General features: G+C 49.7%; 2 protein-coding genes across 3 annotated transcripts; one reads left to right on the top strand and one right to left on the bottom strand.

The window, feature by feature from the left end:
* Window positions 1–6,807: 6,807 nt before the first annotated feature.
* On the top strand, window positions 6,808–12,065 carry GLMP (glycosylated lysosomal membrane protein; the record flags this gene model as incomplete). Of its 2 annotated transcripts, XR_013810722.1 has the most annotated exons (7): window positions 6,808–6,885; window positions 7,397–7,654; window positions 7,858–8,058; window positions 8,183–8,401; window positions 8,873–9,129; window positions 9,244–9,557; window positions 11,420–12,065. XR_013810722.1 is itself a non-coding variant. In XM_079697995.1 (6 exons), 6 exons carry the CDS (start codon window positions 6,808–6,810, stop codon window positions 9,407–9,409), a joined length of 1,179 nt encoding a protein of 392 aa, XP_079554121.1. In that variant the 3' UTR covers window positions 9,410–9,746. The 2 variants fall into 2 exon arrangements, 1 of the variants encoding a protein (XP_079554121.1); XM_079697995.1 differs by lacking the exon at window positions 11,420–12,065 and having other exon boundaries at window positions 9,244–9,746.
* TMEM79 (transmembrane protein 79) lies at window positions 10,005–14,749 on the bottom strand (the record flags this gene model as incomplete). Its single annotated transcript, XM_079697994.1, has 3 exons — window positions 10,005–11,049; window positions 13,496–13,709; window positions 13,990–14,749. The coding sequence occupies 3 exons, from the start codon at window positions 14,747–14,749 to the stop codon at window positions 10,836–10,838; spliced, it is 1,188 nt and encodes a 395-aa protein (XP_079554120.1). The 3' UTR covers window positions 10,005–10,835.
* Window positions 14,750–17,570: the final 2,821 nt, after the last annotated feature.

Below are 17,570 nucleotides of genomic sequence, written 5' to 3'. Positions count from 1 at the left end.
CAACGGGAGAGGCCACAACAGTGAGAGGCCCGCGTACCGCAAAAAAAGGACCCTGTAAGATAGGTAATAACCCCATTTTATGATGGGGAATCCAAAGCATAAAGTAGCTTGTCCAAGGGCCCCAAAGCTGATAAATGGCAGACCTAGAATTCCTGTGTAGGCAGTCTGGCTCTATAAGTGCATTTACAGCTGGCTATGCTGCCTGAACAGAGGTGTGCTGTGGAAAAGGGCTTCTGGAGACTGCTCTGTTCATGCCTAGTATTTAGCTTCCTGCTTAACCCAGTCTAAAGTCTTCAGCTTGGGACTTAACCTGGTGTCACAGTGGTTAGAGTCCACCTGCCAGTGCAGGGGACACTGGTCGTGCGCCACAACTACTGAGCCTGTGCTCTAGAGCCACAAGCCACAACTGCTGAGCCCATGTGCCACACTACTGAAGCCCTTGTGCCTAGAACCCGTGCTCCACAATAAGAGAAGCCACCGCAATGGGAAGCCCATGCTCACTGCAACTAGAGGAACCCCTCACACAGTAATGAAGACCCAACACGGCCAAAAATAAAATTTTTTTAAAAAAATGAAGTCTTCAGCTTTTTCTCTTCAATGAGAGGCTCTGAAATAAGCCTACCTAACTTTTGCTGAAATCCCTGCGTCTTTACTTGTGTTAATTCCCTCAGAGCTTTAAGACCTTAAAGATGAGTTAATTCTCAAGTAAATAAAAAGATCTTGAAGAAGTAGTGCTTGGAAGTTGTGGAGGGAGGAATTGCCTCCCATTTGTTCCTTAACACCTTTCTGGGTCCATTCTGGTTTCAGCTGTAATGGTTAAGCACTTGGATAATTGTACATAGTAGTCTTCCCTCCTGTCATCAGTGCCTCTTCTTTAAGAGTTACAGTGTCTCCTGAACCTATGAAAATTCCTCCTGGCATGTTAGATCAATCTGTACTCTTCAGTCTAGCTTTCAAAGCCCCTTTGTGCTGTTCAAAGGCTAAATTTAACAGTCATTAAAGGCTACCCAAGCCACTTTGTTCCTTGCATGAACTCTAAGTGATTCCATGAACACAACTTTGCTGCCACCTTGACTTTGTCATGGTTCTTCCCTGTCAAATTCCTGGATTCAACTAAGTCCTATTCCACACCCCGCCCCCCAAAAGTGGTGTATTGGGGGTGGTGGGGAGACTTGAATTACTATTTACTGAAACCCTTTGAACTCAGCCAAGACTCTTGCTTATATCCTTGCTTGTCAAGTCCAGAGTTGATAACCTCAGAGGGTACAAGTACTTTTTTTCTCAAGAAAAGTGAAAAGTTTTTTTTAAGTTTTATTGAAGTATAGTTGATTTACGATTTTTTTAAAGTTCCAAAAGAATATTTATTAAATACAGAAAAATAGAAATGATTTTCTAAAGAATCCAAAGCCCCTTTATCTGAATCCAACCACTGTTAGTATTTTGTTATCTTCTAGTCTTATTTCTGTGCAAAACTTTATTGAAAAAGAAATAAAAAATAGGAACAAAAAGCTCAACACATAGAACATTTTTCTCATCTATTGTTTCACTTAGCATTGGGGTCAGAGGCATTTTCTCATGGCATTATAACTCCTCTGTAAATTTTTTTAACATCTTTATTGAAATAGAATTGCTTTACAATGGTGTGCTAGTTTCTGCTTTTAACAAAGTGAATCAGCTATACATATACATATATCCCCATATCTCCTCCCTTTTGCGTCTCCCTCCCACCCTCCCTGTCCCACCCCTCTAGGCAGTCACAAAGCACCAAGCTGATCTGCCTGTGCTATGTGGCTGCTTCCGTTGTACAGCAAAGTGACATATCTTTTTCGTATTCTTTTCCATTCTGGTTTATCACAGGATAATGAATGTAGTTCCTTGTGCTATATACAGTAGGACCTTGTTTATCCATTCTGTATGTAATAGTATGCATATGCTAATCCCAAACTCCCAATCCTTCCCTCCCCGACCCCCACCCCTTACTAACAACCACAAGTCTGTTCTTTATGTCTGTGAGTCTGTTTCTGTTCCGTAGATCTGTTCATTTGTGGGTTTTTTTCTTTTTTGGCCACACCGCACAGCATGCGGGATCTTATTTCCCTGACCAGGGATCGAACCCGTGCCCCCTGCAGTGGAAGCACAGATTCTTAACCACTGGACCGCCAGGGAAGTCCTGTGTTGTATTTTAGATTCCACATGTAAGTGATATCATGTGGTACTTGTCTTTTTCTGACTTACTTCGCTTAGTATGGTAATCTCTAGGTCCATCCATGTTGCTGCAAGTGGCACTATTTCATTCTTTTTTATGGGTAATATTCCATTGTGTGTGTGTGTGTGTGTACACCACATCTTCTTTATCCATTCATCTGTTGATGGACATTTAGGTTGTTTCCATGTCTTGGCAATTGTAAATAGTGCTGCTATAGGGGGTGCATGTATCTTTTTAAATTATAGTTTTGTTTGAGTGTATGTCCAGTAGTGGGATTGCTGGGTCACATGGCAACTCTATTTTTAGTTTTTTGAGGAACCTCCATACTGTTTCCCATAGTGGCTGCACCAATTTCTGTTCCCACCAACAGTGTAAGAGGGTTCTCTTTTCTTCACCCTCTCTCCAACATTTATTATTTGTAGACTTTTTATCTTTTTTCCTTTTTCTTTTTTCTAGCCGCACTGTGCGATATGTGGGATCTTAGTTCCCCAACCAGGGATCGAACCTATGCTGGCTGCAGTGGAAGCATGGAGTCTTAACCACTGGACCACCAGGAAAGTGCCCTTGTAAACTTTTTAATGATGGCCATTCTGACTGGTGTGAGGTGGTACCTCATAGTAGGTTTTTCTTTATGTATAATTAATTTTTATTGCAGTATGGTTGATTTACTGTAGTTTTGTTTTTTGTTTGTTTTTTTTTTTGGTATGTGGGCCTCTCACTGTTGTGGCCTCTCCCCTTGCGGAGCACAGGCTCAGCGGCCATGGCTCACGGGTCCAGCTGCTTCGCGGCATGTGGGATCTTCCCAGACTGGGGAACAAACCTGTGTCCCCTGCATCAGCAGGCAGACTCTCAACAACTGCGCCACCAGGGAAGCCCTACTGTAGTTTTTTTTTGTGTGTGTGGTACGTGGGCCTCTCACTGTTGTGGCCTCTCCCATTGCGGAGCACAGGCTCCAGACACGCAGGCTCAGTGGCCATGGCTCACTGGCCCAGCCGCTCCGCGGCACGTGGGATCCTCCCGGACCGGGGCACGAACCCATGTCCCCTGCATCGGCAGGTGGACTCTCAACCACTGCGCCACCAGGGAAGCCCCCTACTGTAGTTTTGATTTACATTTCTGTAATAATTAGCGATGATGAACATCTTTTCATCTGCCTATTGGCCATCTGTATGTCTTCTTTGGAGAAATGTCTATTTAGGTCTTCTGCCCATTTTTCAATTGGGTTGTTTTTTTGTTATGGTGTTGTATGAGCTGTTTGTGTATTTTGGAAATTAATCCTGTGTTGGTTGCATCATTTGCAGATATTTTGCCCCAGTACATAGGTTGTCTTTTCATTTTGTTTATGGTTTCCTTTGTACAGAAGCTGGTAAGTTTGATTGGGTCCCATTTGTTTATTTTTGCTTTTATTTCTATTGCCTTGGGAGACTGACCTAAGAAAACATTGGTACAATTTATGTCAGAGAATGTTTTGCCTATGTTCTCTTCTAGGAGTTTTATGGTGTCATGTCTTATATTTAAGTCTTAAACCATTTTGAGGTTTTTTTTTTTAGTATGGTGTGAGGGTGTGTTCTAACTTCATTGATTTACACGTGGCTATATAACTTTTCCAACACCACTTGCTGAAGATACTGTGTTTTCCTCATTGTATGTTCTTGCCTCCTTTGTCAAAGATTAATTATCCTTAGGTGTGTGGGTTTATTTCTGGGCTGTCTATTCTGTTCCATTGATCCATATGTCCGTTTTTGTGCTAATACCACGCTGGTATCTTTTTTTTTAAATTTCTTGGCCATACTGCACAACTTGTGGGATCTTAGTTCCCCAACCAGGGACTGAACCCCCGCCCCCTGCAGTGGAAGCATGGAGTCTTAACCACTGGACCGCCAGGGATGTCCAATACCACACTGTTTTGATTACCGTAGCTTTGTAGTATTGTCTGAAGTCTGGGAGGGCAATGCCTCCTGCTTTGTTCTTTTTCCTAAGGATTGCTTTGGCAATTCTGGGTCTTTTATGGTTCCATATACATTTTAGGATTATTCTAGTTCTGTGAAAAATGTCATGGGTAATTTGATAGAGATCACATTAAATCTGTAGATTGCTTTGGGTAGTAAGGCCAGAAAAATGAAAGTTTTTAAGGAAACTTTAGTTTATCCTAGAGTAGCCATTTGGGGAAAAAACTGAAATTGGATCCTTTCTTCACTTATTACAGCAAAATTAATTCCAGGTGACTGAAAGATTTAAATATAAGAGTACTAGAAGAAGACATGAGATTTAAAAACATACTTACCAGGGGAATTCCCTGGCAATCCAGTGGTTAGGACTCTGCGCTTTCACTACCAAGGGTGCGGGTTCCATCCCTGGTCAGGGAACTAAGATCCTGCAAGTTGCACAGCGTGGCTGTAAGTAAGTAAGTAAGTAAGTAAATAAATACTTATCAGAGTGGGGGAAAATAATAAATGTAACTACATAGAATATTTGCATGGCAAAAAAAGAACAAATGGGAGAGGGAGGATGATGTTTGCAACAGTACAAGAGTTGATTTCCTTGAACTTCTAGAACTTGGCCATTAAGAAGATAGGGCCTCAGAAAAATAGGCAAAGGGTATAAATAGCTCCAGAGAAGCAAAAAGTAAATGACTAATAAAACATGAAGAGATGTTTAACCTTATTCATAGGGAAATGCAAATTAAGTTTGGTAAGCACTTGCCAGGGTGTGGGGGAAATGGGCTCTCAAACATGGTGTGAGTGTCAATTGATGAACCTCATAGAGGGCAACTTGACTGGGCAATTCTACTCCTGGGTATTTATCCTATAGATTTGGTTACAAATATGTATGAAATGCTTTTCATACAGGGATATTCCTTTCAGTGTTGTTTGCCATAGCAAAATGTTGGATACTATCAAGGCTCTGGCTAAATATACCCATGGAACGTCCGCCCTGCAATGAAAGACTGGAGAATGAGACAACTCCAAGTGCATTGATACAGAACATTCCTCAATATATAAGTGAAAAAACAAACTGCAGGGCTTCCCTGGTGGTGCAGTGGTTGAGAGTCCGCCTGCCGATGCAGGGGACACGGGTTCGTGCCCCAGTCCGGGAAGATCCCACATGCCGCGGAGCGGCTGGGCCCGTGAGCCATGGCCACTGAGCCTGCGCGTCTGGAGCCTGTGCTTCGCAACAGGAGAGGCCACAACAGTGAGAGGCCCGTGTACCGCAAAAACAAACAAAAAAAACAAACTGCAGAACAGTGGATTCCATTGTATCTTATTATACATATGTATATGTGTATATATGTATATGTATATATGTATTATCAAGTGTGCACACACATACACACACACACACACACTTGAGGGACTTCCCTGGCAGTCCAGTGGTTAAGACTGCCCTTCCACTGCAGGGGGCACGGGTTCGATCCCTGGTCGGGGAACTAAGATCCCACATGCCACATGGTGCGGCCAAAAAAAAAACCCAACAAAACATACACTTGAGCATGCATAGCGTATTTTATGAGGGACACATGAGAAACTGATAATAGTGGTTGTCTCAAGGAAGGGCCCAGGTTGCTGGGGAATAGGGGTGGTACCCTTTGGTACCTTATGAATATTGTACTGTATGCATTTTTTATTAGCCAAAATAATTTTAGGATTAGCAAAACAAACAAACAAACAAGAAAGGACTTCCCAGGTGGCGCAGTGATTAAGAATCCGCCTGCCAATACAGGGGACACAGGTTTGATCCCTGGTCCGGGAAGATCCCACATGCCGCAGAACAACTAAGCCTGTGCGTCACAACTACTGAGCCCACGTGCTGCAACTACTGAAGCCTATGCGCTCTAGGGCCCACGCGTCGCAGTAAAGCCCATGCGCCTAGAGCCTGTGCTCCGCAGCAAGAGAAGCCACCACAATGAGAAGCCCGTGCACCGCAACGAAGATTAGCCCCCACTTGCCGCAACTAGAGAAAGCCCGCGCGCAGCAACAAAGACCCAACGCAGCCAAAAAATAAATAAAATTTAAAAATTAAAGAAAAAAAAACAAGAAAAATAAAAAGTGCATTCATTCAGCCAGACATGAACTCCCTCCTATGACAATTATGTATCACTTTCATGTCCTGTTTTCTGAGGTTTCTTTTCTCCACAATAAAATTGTGAGCTCTTCCAGGACAAGAACCTGCATAGCTGGGGGCTCAATAAATATTAAAAATTAACAAAAAGAACCCTCTGAGGTGTGCTATCTCTCCCATCGAATTCTTCAAATTCTTCTCTGTGCCTTCCCTGCCACAGAATCATTCTATAGATTACATTTGGATGTTGAATCCAGACATCATGCCTGCCTATAGGTAACTTTAGCAGGACCAGTTGGGTAGGAGAGATTGGGAGTATGTCTGCAGATGTAGCCTGGGATGACTTGTTTGCCAGGTCAGTTGGGGATGACGAACTCCTAACCCTTCTGATTCTATTCTCACTCACAAATCTGGGTTAAGGGAGGCGGTCTCTTTAAGAACTGTTGTGATGGTCCCGCCCTTTAAAGAGATCAGCTGAATCTGTGAGTCACATGATTTTAGCGTCTCTTCCGCCCTCTGAAGTCGGGACTCCCTGAGAAGCTATGAGGAGCGCCGTGCTCCTCCTGAGTCTACTTCTGACAGCAGCTCCGTTTGGCCTTCTGGGGGAGGAGACCCGCCAGGTGAGGGGCTAGAGCAATAGGTGTTTCAGGATATGCTACCTTGAAGGGTGGTTGGAATCTAGGGCAAACAATTGGTGGGGGTGGAGCGTGCTTGCATTGACAAAAGAGTTTTTCAAACTGGGGGTCGGAGCAGCCATGGGTCACGGGACAGGATTGTGGAGTAGGGTGGATGTGAGAGCTTCCTGTCTTCCGGTGAAACCTGGACCTTGACTTAGCCCTGAGTGAGCCAGGTCCAAGCAAGTGTTGGATTTCTTTCTTCCTCTCAGCCCTGTGCCCTGATCTCTCCACCAGGGTCAAGGCAGTTCTGGCTCTACCCACCTCTCCTCCACCCCACCTCTGCCCCTTACAACAAGGTTCTGTTAGCTCCCACAAGCATTCCTCTTGCCTAGGCCCCCAAGGTCCCACCCTTTCCCCATCATTTTCCAAGGCCCCTCTCCTTATCCCCAAACTTCTTTGCCCTGTGTCTCTCCCTGATCCTGTTCGCTTGACCCTCCACTGCTCCATGTTCCAGGTGTCTCTGAAGGTCATCTCTGACTGGCTGGACCCTTCCCAGAACCTGCTTCATATCCAGGCAGTGGGTGCCACTTCCACCCTGCACTATGTGTGGAGCAGCCTGGGACCCCCAGCTGTGCTGCTGGTGGCCACCAACACCCCCAACAGCACCCTGAGTGTCAACTGGAGCCTCCTGATTTCCTCTGAGCCTGACGGGGGCCTCATGGTGCTCCCCAAGGAGAGCATCCAATTTTCTTCTGCCCTCGTCTTTACCAGGGTGAGGAGGTTGGGTGAGAACCAAGGGGAAGAGTGCAGAGGGGAGGGCTCATTCGAGTTAGAGGGAGAAACTGAAGACTGGGGGTACGTGAAGTCGAGTCAGGTATGAGAGCGTGGGGTGGGACCAGTGAACGGGGGGTGGTGGTGATTCAGGAGAAAGCTGGACTCAGGCAAGCCTAGTCCCTCCCCACCCCCACCCGCCAGCTGTTTGAGTTTGACAGCACCAACACATCCGATGCGGCCGCCAAGCCTCCAGGAAAATCATATCCCCCATACTTCTTGGCCGATTTCTCCTGGGACAACATCACTGACTCTTTGGATCCTGCCACCCTGAGCGCCACATTTCGAGGCCACCCCATTCACGACCCCACTGGGGCTTTTGCCAATGGCAGCCTGGCCTTCAGGGTAAGGGTATGGGGCATCAGAACTCAAAAGGCTGGTTTACGAGCGTGGGAGTTAATGATGGGGGTCGCCTTCAAACACAGGCATCCACCTGCTTCCCACACCTCCCGTGCCTCTTCCATCCTAGGTTCAGGCCTTCTCCAGATCTGGCCGACCAGCCCAACCCCCTCGCCTCCTGCACACAGCAGACACCTGCCAGCTAGAGGTGAACCTGGTTGGGGCCTCTCCCCGGGGAAACCACTCCTTGTTTGGGCTGGAGGTAGCGACGTTGGGCCATGGCCCTGACTGCCCCTCAGTGCAGGAGCAGCACTCCATCGATGATGAATATGCACCTGCCGTCTTCCAGGTCAGGCTTCCAGCAGAGAAGCAGATGGGTGTGGGGTGAAGGGGGACCCCATTAGGACCTCAGAGACTCATTCAACCATTTACCATTTAGCAACACTTCATTCAGCTCCTTTAAGTGCTGGGCACTGTGCTAATGAATTAGCCCAGTCTCTGCTCTCAGTGGAGAAGCCAGAGGGAAGGCGGTACAGTGTGACTAGTGCTCTGACAGATGGGATTTGCAAGGGCCCGGGGGCCCAAAGGAGGGAGCTGAGTGCAGGCTTGCTGAGTGTTGAGGCTGGAAAAGGACTCAGTGCCATCCAGTCCAGCTCCCCTTTCTACAGAGGAGAGATTGATGCAAACAGCCTGTGAGTTCTAGAACCAGGCCTAGGATTCAGGACAACTCGTGACAGATGGAGGCTGGGAAAGGGTGGGGGAACAGAAAGGTCGGGCACCACTGGTCCTCCTCATCCTGCCTGTTTGCCTTTCTCCCCAGTTGGACCAGCTGCTATGGGGCTCCCTCCCATCAGGCTTCATGCAGTGGCGACCAGTGGCTTTCTCCCAGAAGCAGGGGGGCCGGGAATCAGCCATGCCCTGCCAAGCTTCCCCTCTTTACCCCACCTTGGCATACCTTCTCCCCCAGTCACCCATTGTCCGAGCCTTCTTTGGGTCCCAGAACAACTTCTGTGCCTTCAATCTGACATTTGGGGCTTCCACAGGCCCTGGCTACTGGGACAAACACTACCTCAGCTGGTGAGAGTCAGGGCCTGGGCCAAGGGTTTGGGAGGTTGAAGTGGAGGAGGGTTGGGCCTCTCGGCCTTCCCCACTAAGCCTGCTCACCTCTCTTTCTCACTCTGCTTGCTCTAGGTCCATGCTCCTGGGTGTGGGCACCCCTCCAGTAGATGCCTTGTCCTCGTTAGTCCTAGGCATCATGGCAGTGGCCCTGGGTGCTCCAGTGCTCATGCTGCTGGCAGGAGGCGTGTTTCTGCTGCTGGGCCACAAGCGGTACTCAGAATATCAGCCTATAAATTGAGGCCTGCTCTCTAGAGGGAAGGACGTTACTGGACCTGCCTTGCTGGTCTGCAGGTTTGAGGGTCAGTATTCCCAGCCAGCTGCTCCCTTTTCCCATCTTGCTTTTCTGCAGAACCTCAGAGACCAGCCTCAACTTCCTCCGGACCCAGGTGGGGCTTCCTTCAAACTTTGAGGCGGGACCAGGGACAGAGTGATTGCTAGAGGGAGGGTCCCCTCAGCGTTGCCTCCCCGCCCCTCCACCCCCCACTTCCCTTGAATGGGACTCACAGGCCTAAATGAGAGGCCTTCTGACTTGTCTGCTACCCTGGAGGGCATGAAATAGACTAAGTTTTCCCCCAGGGCTTGTCTCTCAGTGTGTGAGTGTTGCTGGGTCTGGTTCCAGGGAATGAGAGGGCTGGAGGTGGGCATGGAAGGCAATTTCTTGTTTGCAGCACCATTTCTTCCCCAGGCCTAGTTCTCTCCCTTGCCATGGGACCAGGCTCCTCCTGCCAGCCACTCTTCAACATGCGGAGCTGGGAGGTCTCTGGTGCAGTCTGAATCAAACAAGGAAGGGACACTTGAGACGAGGGTGCAAACACGAAGGAAGAGCCAAGGAAGACAGTGGTAGTTGTTTATTGTTACACACACGTTCATATGGGGTTAACATCAACCACTATGTCTTCCAACCACTCCCAGCCACCACAGGTGTGGGTGCACACGCACGCACACACACACACACATACACGCACACACACACACACACGCCTCTTGGGAGGCAGGTTTCCCTGTCTGCTCCTCTTCCCATGAGAGAGGTATGACTTCTGGGCAGTTTGGAGGTGCAAGGTTACAGGGACCTAAAGGGTTGGAAGGGAGGAGGCAGCCACACTGGATTGGGACAGCTGTAATTGACTTGACTGAGGCTCAAAAGCCTATATGGCCAGTTATGGAGGGTCCTGAACACAGGTCCCCAGGAAGGTTTTCACCAAACATGAACGTCCTATTTGATCTGATGCCCAGCCATTACCTTTAGGCATGGGCAAGGTTTCTAGTCTCTTTGAGGCCCTCTGCTTAGACACCCAGCACAGAAATGGTCAGAGTTTTGGCTGTGGCTCTGCTGGCTGCCTCACAGGAGGCTGGAGAGTGCAGCAGAGTCCAGCCATTGTGGGCCCTAGTGGCAGTGGTGGGAGGCTGCTCAGGAAGGAACCATGCCTCTGCTCCTGGTCCTGTGCCCTCAGCATCCTTAAGGAACATGGCTGTCCACCTCTTTCCCTGAAAGAATGTCTGAGTCCCTCCCGCCTAATTGTCCCAGGCTCCAAAGGTGAAGGGGAGTGCCCCAACTCAGAGAGCAGGGGACAGTCCAGGCTCTGATTGGATGGGACCCCTGTCAGGGCAGTAGGTGGGTTCATCCCACCCAGGTACCAGGGCTGGGAGCAAGGGGGTGGGGCGGCTTAGCCCCAGGAGCGAGGCCTGTGGTCTGAGGCCGAGCGGGCGTGGTCAGGGTAGTCCAGGCGGCTCTCGGAGGCAGTGAGCATGCGTTCAGGCTCCACCACGAACATATAGTAGAGGTTCCACACCAGCATGGACAGCAGGGGCAGGAATGTCAGGCCGTAGCCAAAGCCTCGGAAGGAGGGGCCCACGGCAAAGGTCAGCCAGTATATCAGCCTGGGAGGCAAGAAAAGATCGGGTTTTCCTCGAGGGGAGTACATGAGCTAACTGGCAACAGGCTGATGATGGGGAGAATACAACTTGAAGGCAGTAGATGGGTGTTGGTCAGCACAACTGATACCTCTAAAGACAGCCAGTGTTTCTGTACTTACCATGTGCCAGGCGTGGTACCAATTACTTTAGGGGCAATGTTTCATTTAATTTAGACCCCCACATCTCTATGAAGTGTGTATATTATTCACCTCCCTCTTTGTTTACTTTTCAAATTTTAATTAAAAAATTTTGAGTAGGCAGTATACATTTACATGGTTCAAAATTCAAAGGTACCAGCGAGTATAGTAAAATGTCTTCCTTTACTGATTCCCAGATACCCTATTCTCGTCCTTGACCTTCTCACCTCTGTTCCACTCCCACCCCAGACATCCAATATTATGGTTTCTTGTACATCGTGATGTTTTCTGTACATATGAGCGAAAAGATTTATGTTTTCCTTTTCCCTTTTTTTTTGGAAGTTTGGTAGCATACTAAATATAGAGATTGTTCTGCACATTGATTTTTTCCCCTCATTTAATGTATCTTGGAGATTGTGTTATATTAGTATATAAACAGCTTCATTATTTCACAGCTGCAGTACATTCCATTGTATTTACTTCCCCTTTTGCAGATGAAGAAACTAAGATTCCAAAAGGGTTAAGTAAGACTGGTCCAAAGTCACACATTGGGGAAATAGTAAAACCATAGTTTGAACCCATGCCTGTTCATCACCCCATCTCCTGCCATTTTAGAGGGGCTGAGGGAAAGGAGAGAGTAAGGAAACCAGCTTCAAGAGAGCTTGAAGCCCAGAGGGATGGACTAGGCACAACCAAATTTCCCCTCTTGGAAGATCCATTCAAAATACACACTCCTCAGTGGCGGGAGGGCAGCAGCTTCCTCTTAATGTATGAAGGATCACTTATTACAAGATTGTGATGTCTCTATTTTTTTACCTGGGAAATGGAGGAAAGAGTAACTGCTGCTTCTCTACTGCACCAGGAGGCAGCATAGCATAATAATAATATAAAAGTTCACATTTAGTGAACACTTACCAAGTACTAGACTGTTGCAAGCACTCTACATGAATTAACTAACTTAATCTTCACAATAACTCCATTTTACAGATGACGAAACTGAGGCACAAAATACTTAAGTAACTTGCCCATGGTAGAGAAGAAGGACCCTGGATGAGAGAAGGAAGGGACCTGGGTTCTAGTCCTGCCTCTGCTGCTGACTGACCTGTGTGACTCTTCTCCACCAATCTGTAGTCACTTTCTCTCTGTAAAATGGGTAAGATGGACCAGACAATTGCTGGTCCTTTAGCTCCCTGATGATTCTTGGTGCTTAAACCAACTTCTGTTTGAGACCAGCATTCCCCGAGAGGGAGATGAGAAGTTGAGTTACATGAGCAGGAACATATTTATCTTGGGAAACATCTACTGGGAGAACTTGCAGGGCTGCATGATGGTCAGGAGGCTGGTGGGACAAATGACCACTAGACTACAGTCAGAAGTGACAGGAAGACAGATTTAAGCTAAATAGGAAGAATGCTTTAGCACTTAAAGCTACCTGGAATGCTATATGGAAAATAACAAAAGGAAATGTATTAGGGGAAAAAATGGAAAGGCCTGCATTTGGCTTCAGAAATTCAAAGGTGCCTTCTGGGTTAACAGTAGTTCACATGAAAACACCCCTAAGGATTTCAGGTGCCTACAAATTCTAAATGAAAGCAGAGTAATGAGGCTGCCATGAGACCTATGTGGCCTTGGCTTGTATGAACAGGACAATACCCTTGACCAGCCCCCATCCCTCCCATTTGACAAGCAGGAGAATTTCCTGCCTAGAGGGAAGGACACAGGATAGTGAAGGGACCAGGGCCACTTAGCAAAGTAAACACTGGGGAAGCAGAGTGTTGGAGTGGGGGAGTTGAGAGCTGTTGTCAAAGATCTGAATTTGTCTAGGCAATTACAGAGGTCAGAGTCAGGGCAGCAGTTTTTAGCACAATATAAAAAAGGACTTTCTAATAATTAGGACTTTTGAAAAATGAAACAAGACTGTCTTATAAAGAACTAAGCACTTGGTCACAGGGGCTGTTCAACCAATGTTCAGCCAATGGCCACCTGACCAGAGTGCCACAGAGGAGTGGCTGCAATGTGTGGGAGGTTGGTCTAGGTGACACCTGAAAGCCCTTCCAGTTCTAGGTTGATACATGTATCTTATGAAAGACATATGAGCTGATCACCTGCTACCAGGTGAGGTAAAGTGCAAGGAAGAAAGTGACTCAACTTTCCGGAGTGCACATTTGGGCTGATGCAGAATCCAGAAAGCTCCCTGGCTCTCCAGACATTCAGATGCCTGGGCCTCTTGAGCACCAGCACCTCCCTCTGCCCCACCCCCAGCCCCAGCTCACCGGGAGATGGCGAAGAGACCAGTGAGCAGAGGGAGCAGTTTGAGGGTGTCTTGGGGCAGGTAGGTGGAAAGCACGGCCAGGTTGAAGAAGTAGAGGATGAAGAGCTGGACCGACTGGGCCACATATTGCCGGTGGATCTCCACCTCCCGCCGTGGCTCCCCAAAGGGCCGCAGGGCAGAAAAGCACAACAGGCTCAGCCCGTACACCAGGATCCCTGGGTGGGGTTGGAGGACACATAGGGTCAGGAGAGGAGCGGCAGGCAGGAAGCTGGAGGCAGGGTTCGTAGCAGAGAGCTCATGGGCATGGGCTCTGCACCGTGGGTGGGGCTGAGGTGGTCCTGGGAGGAGGTGGGCACACAGGGGTGACAGGGTGTGGGAGGCCCTGAGGGTCCAGGTCTAGTGAAGGGAAACTCTCCTGCTCCCCAAGCCAGGCAGGCCCTGCCCTCCAGCCCAGCTCCCACATGCCCCCTCCCTTCTTGCAGGGTCCAGGCTCACCCAGTACAATGGGGAAGGTGGCAAAGACCCCGCAGCGCAGCGTGTAGATGAGGCGGGAACTCATGGTCGGCAGGCGCGGGGCATCGAAAGGCAGGAAGGCGTATGCCCCATAGAGCAGGCAGGGGAAGAGGATGAGGGCGGCTCCCACCGAGGCTATGGCCTTCAGCCCCTCATGGCCTCCGCATCCCCTGCAGCACCCACAGGAGTACCCAGGCGGCCTCACCACTGCCTCGGCCCACTTGCGCTCCGGGGGCTCAGGGTGGGTGGCCCGGGTGGGCAGGAAGGTCTGGCGGCGCTCACCCTCACTGGCCTCACAGCGCACAATGAGGTCTTCCTGGGGCCGCCGCTCAATGCACTGTAGGTCGATGGGCACGAAGGCCCGGGCCACCTTCTCGGGCAGCAGGCTGGCGTCATCTTCGTGCAACTCCTCTAGCTTGGTGGGTGGCTGTGACTCAAGGGGCTCAGGCTCAATGTTCCTCCACCCAGGGGGATCTGAGAACGGGGCACTGGGCTGGGGGCCAGTCCCCCAGGGCAAGGTGGCAGCCTCACTTACTGTGCTGTCTAGACCATCCTCCGTCCCCTCTCCGGCTGTGGGAGACCCAGCTGAAGATCCCGCTCTGGAGGACTCAGCTCCAGGGGACTCAACCCCATCTTCCCCTTCCAGCTTCCGGCCATTGGGGACCAAAGCCTGGGGTGGGCTTTTCTCCAGGGCCTCGGGCCCCTTCACTTCCAGCAGGGCCAGGGTCTCGGGTTCTGTCATCCTGGGGCTTCACTTCTGGGGTCTACCGCAAGGTCATGTCACCCTGGAGGGAGTAAAGTTCTGTCAGAAGCTGCCGTCCTCTGGCCCTCAGGAGGGGCTGACAGAACAGGAAGTCTCCAGGGCAGCCGGCCTTGTGGACTTTAGTCCTTTCTGGGACCTTAGGGAGAACATGGTCCGGAGGAAGGTGTTGAAACAGAGGGAGGCAGGAGGGAAGTGAGAGCCGAAATGGAGGCACCCTTTCGACATCAAATGCTATTCAGCAGGAGAGGGTGAGTCAGGGGGCACAGGCGCTGGCAGCTGTGACCTCAGCCAGCCTCCACCCATGCCTTCTACCCCCTCCACCAAAACCCCTGGGGTCATGGCCACCCTAATGCAGGAATGGGAGGAAAAGGAGAGGTCTAGAATTTTGCCAAGGATTTTATTCCCGCTAAGGACCTTCTTGTGGGACAGAGAAGCTGCCCCTTCACCTCCACACCTCCCATTCCCCTGCAGATCCCCAACTGGAACTCTCCTGGCAACTGATACCAATGATTTGCCAAGAGATCTGTCCCAAGGAGCTGGCAACAGCAGTGCATCCTGTTCTTTTGTCTCCAATCTGGGTACCTGGTCAGTTTCCAAACTTCTCAGTAACCCACCCACAACGTCTCCGGAGGGCCTGGGTCTGTTCATTCTGATCTCTAAGTCTAATCAAGGCTGTTTCCCATGCCTCCTCTCTGGTCTTTCTTCCCTCCCTGCCGCCCTCCATCTCACTGCTTCTGGATGGGGCTGATTCCCCTCTCTCCACCTCCTCAAGGACCTCCTAACCCTTAGTGTTTGGACCCATGACACCCACTTACTTTCCATCTGGAGAGAGGTAGAGGGTCCCCAGCGTCCGGGAAGGAGCTGCCCAGCTCCCTGCTGGCTCTGCGAGTATTCCTCTCAGTCTCCCTCCCTTTACCTGTGTCTCCAAACCAGTCTGACCAGAGCAGGTGGGGCCCACTTTAAAGGGGCAGGCCCCGCCCTGCTGAATCTGCCGACAGAAAAAGCATTAAAGGAGGACGTCATCCTTTCTGAAAGTGGGGGTGCAGCTGATCATAGAGGTAAGTGTGTGTCTTAGCAACATGGGATGCGTAGGAACCCCCAGCACAGGAAAGCAAAGGAGGAAGAAGTGGGTTTGGACATCAGAGGGTGCTTGGAGTAGATTGGGATACCCAAAAAGAGGTTGAATTTCTACACTTATTCATTCAATATTTATTGGGCACCTATTATTAGCTAGGCACAGACACAGGAAAGAACAAGATGACAGGCAAAGTGTCTGTGCTTGGGACTTCCCTGGTGGCGCAGTGGTTAAGAATTCGCCTGTCAATGCAGCGTGCACGGGTTCTATCTCTGGTCGGGGAAGAGCCCAGATGCCACGGAGCAACTAAGTCCGTGTGCCATAACTACTGAGCCTGTGCTCTAGAGCCTGCGCGCCTAGAGCCTGTGCTCCGCAACAAGAGAAGCCACCGCGATGAGAAGCCCGCGCACCACAACGAAGAGTAGCCCCTGGAAGAGCGGCCCCGCTCGCCGCAACTAGAGAAAGCCAGAAAGCCCACGTGCAGCAACAAAGACCCCACGCGGCAAAAAAAAAAAAAAGTCTCTGCGCTTAAAGAGCTTGTTCTTTTGGGATAACAGATAATAAAGAAGCCTAGCAACTAAGCCAATATGACAACTTCAGTAGGGAAAACCTCTTTGCCAAAATGATATTTGAGCTGAGACCTGATGGGAAATCAGGAGAATGAGTGTTCCAGGCAGAGAAACAGCAGGTGAAAGGCCAATAAATGGGAAAGACAGGTTGTTTCAGGAACAGAAAGAAGGTCGGTGGCTGGAAAAGGAATTTATGTTCCCATTACAGCGGGTACACGGGTCCCCTGAACACCTTGCCTTTTAGGTTAGGTTTAAGGTTTAAGAAAGCAACTGGAATCCAAGGTGATCTTTCCGGGGGTAGAAACGCTTAAGGGTGTACCTTCTCAGTCCTGTGGCTCTTTTCCCCTGAAGTTATTAGAGCTTTGTGAGGGCAGGGACAGTGTCTGGATTGCTCATTCTGTGTCTCCAGAACCCAGCATTGTGACTGGAAGACAGCAGGTGTTCAATAAATGTTTGCTGGACTGGTGAGAGATGAACATGCAAGTGGAAATCTTTGGGTTGGGGTGCGGGAGCTGAAGGGCCGAGGTGCCTGTACAAGAGTCCTGTATTGGAGGGCCTTACTCTTACGCTATGCTTGACTCTTTCCAAGAAAATTTTCACATACACGTTTTTTGTTTGTTTAAATAATGGGGGAAAAGGGAGAAATGGAATCACCCTAACTAGTAATCTTAAAGGGGCTCGGCTCAAATGGGGCGGGGGTGGGGGGGTGCGGGCAGAAGAATGGACAAAATGACCACCGTCGGACAAAGCAAAGTCATGCTCCTAGCTGTGAGTCCATCTGCCCAGATCCAGCTTAGCCTCAGCTCCCCCGCAGAGTTCACTGTTCGTTCTCTGGCAGCTTTGTCAATAAAGTTTTTCTTAAGGGCTTGCAGAAGCCAGAAAGAGGCCATGCTGCCCAGAGTTAGTTCTGGCAACTTCCCGGGAGGGAAAACGAGTTTCGCGAGATTTGGTAGCGGCAGGCCACTGGCCCGCAACTTCCAGCTGGTATCGCGAGATTTGGCAGGCGGAGGAGGAGCTGTCTCGGGCAGCCGCCTCGCAGCTATGGCGGCCGAGCAGGGCCGGCGGCGGTGGCGGCTGCGGCTACGGCCGGAGACGGCAGTGGTGGCGGTAGCGGTAGGTGGCGGGGGTCTGTGACCGGGATCCGCCCCCGGGCCCG

Source organism: Hyperoodon ampullatus (assembly GCF_949752795.1).
Source record: "Hyperoodon ampullatus genome assembly, chromosome: 2".
Lineage (NCBI taxonomy): Eukaryota > Metazoa > Chordata > Mammalia > Artiodactyla > Ziphiidae > Hyperoodon > Hyperoodon ampullatus.
The sequence above is the reverse complement of the archived record's forward strand: the minus strand, read 5'-3'. Positions and strand labels throughout refer to the sequence as shown.